Source organism: Anarrhichthys ocellatus, unplaced genomic scaffold (genome assembly GCF_004355925.1).
Source record: "Anarrhichthys ocellatus isolate YVR2014 unplaced genomic scaffold, GSC_Weel_1.0 scaffold22, whole genome shotgun sequence".
Lineage (NCBI taxonomy): Eukaryota > Metazoa > Chordata > Actinopteri > Perciformes > Anarhichadidae > Anarrhichthys > Anarrhichthys ocellatus.
Window position 1 is genome coordinate 2,585,195 of NW_022280052.1, and position 8,780 is coordinate 2,593,974.

The following is an 8,780-nucleotide window of genomic DNA, read 5'->3' on the forward strand; positions in this document are numbered from 1 at the left end:
AAAAATATTGTGTTGTGGTTATGAATTACACTTGTTTTTAACTGTATGCAAAAGGTAATGTGCATGCATGTCTTTCTGTATTAACAGGGTCTATTTAGTGTCCCAAGAGGCCTGACTGCATGGATATACAGAAGTCAATAGGATAGATGAGCATTGATTTAGGAGAAATACAAATCTATATTCCTTATATTCTCCCGAATTAAGCTGCCTTTTTAACCCCTAAAACCTCACGGAACCACCAGCAGGTTAGTACTTATAAACTCAGGATGTACAGCATAACATGGTTCAAACCCACACAGTTTTATTTGATTAAGTGGACATCATAAAGGATCCATCCATACCAAATATAGTATAACAGGCTACATTTAGGGAAATGTACAGAGTGATTAGCAACACATGCATAATATTTAAATTGGATGGAATGGTGCAGCCATGAAAAAAAGCAAAGAGACTAGTGCTTGAATAATTGTTAAACAAAAATAGTTATTTGTTAGTTTATTTAACTTGAAACACTATACAGATTAACACTGTTATGGGAAGATTGCAACCGTTTCATATCATTTCTTACGTTCTTTATTTTGTGGGCGTTGCTCTGGAAATGAAATACCCAATAGGCTGCCAGCATACTCTCTTACCCCCGCCTTTTTCACATGGCTGCTATACCTACTTACGCGTTACTTTCTGATGGACGGGTCGGGCAGCCAATCAGCGTCGAGCTGGGCGGGAGTTTGCGCGCACACTGAAAAGTGCCTGGTTGAATTTCTACTACTATGATCAAACCGCTCTGGGTGCACGCAAGTGTCGGACCGTGGCCGCCGAAAAGACTGGGGATGGGAAATGGACTATAAACGCAGTTGGGAAAAGTCCATACAGGTACTGGAGTGTTAATTTTCTTTATTGCTCATCTTCTGTTATGTGAATATTAATGCAGGAGTTGGCTCGTAAGCCTGAGCTAATGCTAGGCTATTTAAAATATCGAGTTGGTCATGCATGGCTGTGACATTGTTGAAATGAAACCCCGGCGGCACTAGTAGACACGTTTGTTTGACACATGGACGGAAAGACGTGGAGCTTGTTGAACGACACAACTTAACGAGAGACAGGCAAATGCATGAGCTTAAAATGAACGTTAAATATAAGTTAGTAGGCAATGTTCACTCTCGCAGACCTAAATATCTCTCCATAGAGGTGTTCAGAATCAGCATCATCTGTCAAGGTGGGACAGGAGGGACTGATGCACATTAGTGTTGCACTCTATTTTACTCTCATGCTCACTAAGAGAGATTTTTGGAGGTGAATGGTGGATTTTTGGTTCATATGGTCCTGCATCCTGAGACAGCTTGTCTTTTGTAGAGGGGATTTTTCACTATGACGTTTGTACAATCATGTGAATCCATGACTTGATTCCTACCTAAACTGTGGCTGATATCCATACAGATATGCGAGAGTTTAAAGATGTACCGGACTGGACATTTTACAGTTAAAAAAACACAATGTTATCAGTGCTTTCCTGTGCACTGGTTATAAATCTCCTCAAATATGTCTTTTGCATTTCTGTACTTCAATGTATTGTTGCTTATCGGCCAACATTTGTGTGTGTTTACTGTGGGTTAACAGAGACACATTATGGGGTTTCTAGGTTACACGGAGAGAGAGAGCTGTTCATGCCTGCTCATATTAACTGGTGTGTTCTAGGATATCCTATGTGAATTCTAGAGGTATGGCAGGTATTTATTGGCCTCCATTGGAGAATAGTACTCAACCTGGAGACACCCATATGGTTTAACTCTTTGGATCATAGTTTGATAATTCAGTTTCAAATTGTCTTTTTGAACCATCAACACTTAAGTAGTGCCTTTTTATAATGCATTATGGGCCTAACTTTACCAAATCAACCCTTTTTAAAAAAAAAATAAGACAAAATTTCTAATCTAAAAGTTTTGAACCAACGCCTGAAAATCAAATACAGGAGTGGAGGCTTCATCACTCTCACATTGACTGGTAGGTCTTTTAATATGACAGTAAACAATCGTTTAAGTTAATGTCATCAGTACCAGATATCAGTAATGTTTGTATATAAACTTTTCTGATAAAACTATATACACATTGGGGGGTTTCACTGTGGCCTACTGGTCTATGATCACAACACCCCTGATTTCCTCTCAACATTTCCTGCCATGCTTGCTCTATTATATGCATGCTATCAAATGCAAGAACAAAAACTTTACAAATACAGAAAATGAAACGGTGAAACGGATCATTTCAGGATTTTGACGTATGCCTCTGCTTAATTGCATCACTCTCAGGAGGTTGCACCAAAAACAACCAGACTGGAATTCCCCTTTAACTGCCAGACGGACGTTTAATTCTCAAAACACTGTAACGTACGCCACAGTATTTGCATCTTCACACTGCAGCACATCTGCCTTCTTGTGGTCTGTGTTGTTTTTCTGTCTCTCTCTCTCTCTGCTTGTGAAAGCTAATGGCAGGAGTTGAGAGTCGAGTGCTGCTACGTCTGCTGGTATCAAAGATGTAAACAAGGCTCTCTGGTGCCTTGGCTTCAACAGGAGAGACACCTTTTCCTCGCTGTGAAAGGGAGTCATGATGAGTGGGATGGAGAGAAAGGAGACGAGTGAAGGGGGGGGTTATTAAATAAAAAGAAGTCTACCGGGGGAGGGGGGGGGGGGGGCTGTTTTCTCTCACTTCTTCTCAGTTTACAGGCCCAATCTTGGCAAGTCATACTTGGCGCTGCTTAGTTCTTTCCGATCGATGTTCATTCACTGACCAAAGGCTGTTTTCTCGTCCCTGTCTGTTGAGGCCTGTCTGTGATGTGTATCTAAAGGTATGGTTAGACCTCAGGTTACATCTCCACCTCTAGGGACATGTATTTTATACAGAAATGGTTTTACCTACCATTGCCATGACCTCTTCTAAAGACATTCATGGTATCCAGAGGAGGAAGCCTGATGATGTTGGTGATGTTTCCTCTGGCACCGTCGTTGGGTTGACATTTGTGGTTATGAGTGAAACGTCTCAACCACTATTGGATGGATGAGCTTAACATTTGGTGTAGACATTTGTGTTCTTTGTAAAAATTTGTATATATATACCCACCATCCACTCAAAGTTCATACTGTGGTTTCCGATCATCACAGCCTGACAAATATAACTATAGTCTCAGTCTTATTTAAAATAGCCATCTTTGAATTTGAGCATTTGTTGAAGTTGGTCTGCACTGAATATGAAATGTAAAGATTTAATACAACCATTCATTTTCTTGGAGACGCACACAGTTGCACATTATGTGAGCCGAGTGAGTGAGCGACAGGCTAGACGCTAGCATTGTCACTATGCCAGACATGATAAATATCACATGTTGCCATAGCTAATAGCTCAACAGTGACCCAACACTGCGTGGCATGTTTACTAGATTCGCAGTAGTAGATAGACATTGGTAGTAATGTAAAGATGAGAGTAGTTGGACAGCGTAAAAGCACTTTAATGTAAAGGTTGGATATTTTCAGACTCTACACGTTTTTATTTTGGCGTGTGCAAATCCGGAGGTAATTATTTAATTTTTTTACCCTGGAATTGAACGTGTCAGGCTGACTGTTGTTTGGATATTTATGGTATGATTCACCGGTGTGTGATTTGTAGTCATATGGTGAAATTGCTTTCTGATCCCGGACAGAAAGGACACTCGGGAATCACTCCAGTTTCAAAAATGTAGTTACAGTTTGTCATTTATGCAATCGCAGAAAGTGAGGAGGCTGGCCACCTGAGAACATGCTCGGAAAGTCTCCAACCCTCTGGTGACACTGGCCTTCGTCGACTGGCTGCTTGCACACAGCCATGCGGCACTCAACCAATTACTAAACCACAAACACTTCTGTGAAGCCCGGTGCTTTTTCAGGAGTTTGACGTCTCCAGACGTCAGAATTTGTGTCTGACAGAAAGGAAAGGGTGAGAAGAGAAAAAGGGAGCAGGCGAATATAAAAAGAGCTTCCTGTTTTGCATTTATATTTGAATGCAGTAACAGTGTTGATGTGCAGCCATGCATCGTTAATCAGCCGGACTCTTCACCTTCCCTGGTGACTCCTCTTTCCCTCTCTTTGACCCATAGGGATCTTCTTACTACTCCTTATTGTGATCCTCCACCCCTCCCCTATTGTCTCTCCTACAACGCATTGTATGGTGCCAATGACAAATATGAATTATAAATGTGTAGCCTCTCGTATGTAGGCTGTAGTGCTGCGGGGCCTTCCCTCTGCTTTGCCAAGCAGGGCAGAACCCAGAGGCAGGAAGCTAACCTGTTACACAACGACAACACAAACAAAACTCTTAGTACTTTCAATTCAGAGCTGTTGATTTACAGCGCAATAAATTCCCAGTGCAATTATGATTGCATGTTAAGAGGTTCAGGTGAGAACAGGTGTCTCCCTGCTGTGAAAACAGTTTGTATAAAACCATCACAAGCCAAGGTCTCCTCACAGCAGATGGGAGGGTCCTGGGGCAGAATGGTGCTGGATCTCTTTCTGGGTTACTGGTTCATTTTATGCTCAAAACAGCAAGAGTGAGAAGAGGAGGTGAAAGAAAAAGATTTTTTTGCTGATATGCTTAATAGCGCAATGGAGGGTGATTTTCAATTTGAGATTACTTTAATTTAAAAAAAGGAATCAGCCAGCCCAGAGGAGGGAAACCTTGAACATAATGAGTTTAAGATGTGTGTTTGATTACAGTTTGACTGCATAATCATGCTCAGAATCGTTTGTTTCTGTTTACTGTTTATTCACAGAACAGAGATCAGAAAACCAAAGCTGAAGCAATTAGTCTGTTAATCAATGGACAGAAAGTGAATATGCAACAATAAAAGAATAATGCAGGCGTTGATAAAGCAAAAGTATCAAACATTGGCTGGTTGCGTTACCCTGCGATACCCACCGCTTCAGGCTACACGTTGAAATGAATGGGATGACCGGCGTTTGTGTGTTGACTTAACTTGTCTTTTTTACAAATATTTAACAAAACTCAAACTGTGTATAGTTTGTCAAGTATACAAGTTTATTAGTTAAGTTTTACTAAGAATAGAAGAGAAAATATGACTAGGAGCTGTCGATTGGTCCTCAGCCTCTCCTCCGATACGATGCACTGCAGTGTTGGACTCGTCTCTTCACCAGCAGCTGCACTGCTGCAAACATGCTCATCTGTAGCTGCGTAGGACGTCTCCGTGTATTGTGAGCGTGTCTGCTGTCACGCTGTTCACTCACTCACTCACTCACTCAGCCGGTCATGCCAGTGCTTTGGAAGTGATGCCCGCCTGGCACGCTGACATAGACTGGACGGGTCTGGGGCTGTATGCTGCTGTGACAAAAGCACATTCAGGCCGGGACAATGGGGGGCTGACAGCCTGGGTAGTGTGTCTCTGTCTCTCTCGGTGTCTCCCTCCTGTCTATTGTGTTTGCTGTCTCACTGTTGCTCTCGTTCGGTCTCAGTCACTGAAGGCTCACCCAGCAGCCTGTTTATCGCTTTAAGAGAAGAAGCTCTGCGCAGTGCTGCTGAAGCTGCTTCAGTCATTAACTACAGGGTGTAATTATGTCATCAAGTTGGCGGTGATGTGATTGTTGGTTCCAGTGTGTCATTGTTAAAGTGCAGGCTCTGGTTTTAGTCCTCTTGTGTTTTTGTTGACGCATTTGGCTTTGTGGGCTGCGCCGACAATTAGGGGGGCGCTGAATTTGTTGTTGACATCTTTCTCTTCCTAATAGACACGCAATGAATCACCACCAGGACATATCAAGTAAGACCAGGTCTGATGCAGGCAGTTCATCTGTTCTGTATTTCAGCTTCGTGCATAAGTTCGTTGACTGACTTCTCTGTTTTTATTTTCTTCTTTTTGGTAAATCAATTCATCTTTTTGTTTATAAATTGCAGTCCAACTTTTCGAAACCCAAAAGATATTCACTTTGACGATATGAAACAGAAAAGCTCATCCTCACATTTGAAAAGCTGGAGCCAGAGGATGTTTTGCTTTTTTGCGTAATAAATGACGTGAATGATTAATCGATTATTGAAATTGTTCAGAACTAAAACTTTTTGTAGATCTGTTGATGTAAGAAAACGTTTTCGATAATCAATTAATCGCTTCAGTGATTTTTCAAGTAAAAATGCTAAACATTCTGTTTCTAGCCTCTCAAATGTGAATATTTGCTGATGTTCTTGGTCATTATATGATAAGCACGCTAAGTAAACTGCATTTTTGGGGGTTTTGGACTAAATGTTAGAACAAACAAGAAATTTGAAGATGCCAACTTGTATGCTGAGATATCATAAAGGACATTTAATAAACTTGAAAAGAAAGATTGATCAAAAAAGAATCCGCTGATCCATTGATAATGGAAGTAATTGTTAGTTTGAGCCCTAAAATTGTTCTTCATTCTCAGACGTTGGATTTATGGTCTCCCTATGACCATCTGTTGTCATGTGACCAAAGGTTCACATTTGGGTCCTTTGAGGCCTCCCGAGTCGGCTCCGTTCACTGAATGAAGATCATGAGACTGATTTTAAAGCTCTGAACCATATGTTTTCCTCAAATGTCGAGCGCTTCTCTGCTGCCGATCCGCCTGGAGCTCATGCATTTGTCCTGACGGGGCAACAGTGATCATGCAGACGGGTGAAGTTAGTTGTTGAAAGAGATCAGAGAATAAAATGCAGGAATAAGGTTTTTGTTGTGCTCCTTTTTGTGTCAAAAATCTCTTCTGACAAATGGAAGGAGAAACTATTGAATTTGATCAGTAGAGATGAAATGAACGATTATTTTGGAGCTTGACCGATCATATCAACCCGCTATAGGTTTTATGTTCATGAAAGAAACTCCTAAGTGTCCACTGCCAAGTCTTGCTCTAAATCACCGGCCCCAGCAGTGAGTCATCCCACGCTGGTAGAGGAGTGCAGAGCGCTGTCGGGTGGCGGTGAACGGGAAATTAGGCCTGACAAAAAAAAAGATCTCTCCTCCACGGTTCGCCAAATCAGGTTTTAAACTTATACCGAGGGACAGACGAGTCGATCTGCAGTGCAGTAGACCTCTCTGTAATCCTCCAGCTGCTCCATGAATTAAGTTTGTCCTTGTCTTACCTCACACCTGCACTGCAGACATAGAGATCTGACCGCTCTGCTGCTCTCTCAAATGGTAATAATGACCGTAAAGATGATTGTAAACAATGTGTGGAGACACTCGGGATACAACAAATTATTATTTTTATTATACATTAATGTGTTGATTATTTTTGTGATTAATTGACCTAATAAGTGTGTCAAACCCAAAGATAAAAACATTGGGCAATTCCTCACAATTTAGAATTGGATGAATATGATCACTTTGTTGATTCATTTCATTCATGTTAGAATTGTCATTCTGATGCACGTTACCATGCTGATAGCATTTAGTTTAAGAACAGTGTCACTGAGCTACTTGTATGGCTCTAAACCCAGAGTCTTGCTTCTTCAAGCTGCTAAATTCACTAATCAGAGCATTGATAGAGCACCAAAGAGGTGAACACTGTTCGCTCTGTCAGCAATTTGGCCCTAATTTGCACCGTTAGCATTGTTTGCACCGTTGGATGCGAGACGCCTGCTCTCATAGAAATTATCCCGATCTCATGTATATAGAATCCTTGAATAAATTACTTGATTAATTACAATGATTGGATTGTTGATTCTTTTTTATGAAGATCGGGTAATTAACTAATACAAACTTGCTGTTTTAGGATAAAAGTCTTACCTGTCCAGACCTGGCTTTGTCTTTTACTGCATGTTTTGGGAAACCGTTTTTTATCCATCTTACTTATGCCACATAAGTAAGATCCTCTTATTTGTCACCTCTAACTGTCCTTTTTTCTTGCTCTATTCCTTTGTGTCATTTCCTATCTCCCTCCTGCTTTGCCGCCTGAGCTTGTGACAAATGTGCCTGTTCGGAGGTCAGTGAAGAATCTTTATTCCACGCTCGGCTGTGTCATTACATTTAACCCAGTTCCATTTTTATTTTGGTCTTTAAGCCGGAGGAGGAGGTTGTTCTCAGTGTGAGGAGAGACATGGAGGGGGGGGTGGTAATTCCTGTCCAACCTCTCTCATCTCCTCTCTCCCCCACAGGAGGGAGAGAGGCAGGTGGAGGTAGTGAGGGGGCGGGAGTTTGTGTTGACCTACCCTCCCTCTCTTCCTTCAGAGAGACATCTGTTAGTAGATTGCTCTGTGGCAAAAGAAAGAGGAAAGGGAAATAAAAACAGAAATGCTGAGCATGGTTTGAGAGGATGCACCATTTATTTCCTGCAGGAAATCAATGGCTTGTGGGTAGTGTTTGTCTGTGTAAAAGACTTTCTTTCACTCCGCCCCATCTGCTTTTCTTAAGTCCTAATTTTTCATGGCAGCCATCTGTGTGTTGTCAGGCAGTGTGAGGGCGGCAGAGAGCAGGAGAGGTCACTGTGTCTCCATTGATAAGGCCGGCTGCCTCGTGTCTCTGTGACTGATCCACTGTCTGTTTGGTGATGATATGAACCTCACCTCAAACCTCGCATATTCATTTTTTCTTCGATCTTGCCATGCATGGCGTTGGCAGAAGGGATGGCAATGTTGGTCTGTTATTCCAGCACTTTGGTCCAACAGCTACTGGATGGATTGCTACGGACCTTTGCTCATGAATCTTACTGACTTTGCCGATCCTCTAACTTTTCCTCCAGCACCATCATGAGCTTCACGTTTCTCAACAACTATGCCATGAAAATGTTACTATA

At 41.8% G+C, this 8,780-nt stretch overlaps 1 protein-coding gene across 2 annotated transcripts in view; it reads left to right on the top strand.

The window, feature by feature from the left end:
- Positions 1-786: 786 nt before the first annotated feature.
- fcho1 (FCH and mu domain containing endocytic adaptor 1) overlaps positions 787-8,780 on the top strand; it is a 50,944-nt gene continuing 42,950 nt past the window's right edge. The window contains exon 1 of one of the 2 annotated variants that reach the window (XM_031859803.1): positions 787-873. In XM_031859803.1, coding sequence (XP_031715663.1) covers positions 838-873 — 36 coding nt within the window. In that variant the 5' untranslated portion in view covers positions 787-837. Of the gene's footprint in view, positions 874-6,571; positions 7,971-8,780 lie in introns of those variants that run through there. The other variant, XM_031859804.1, reaches the window with a different exon arrangement.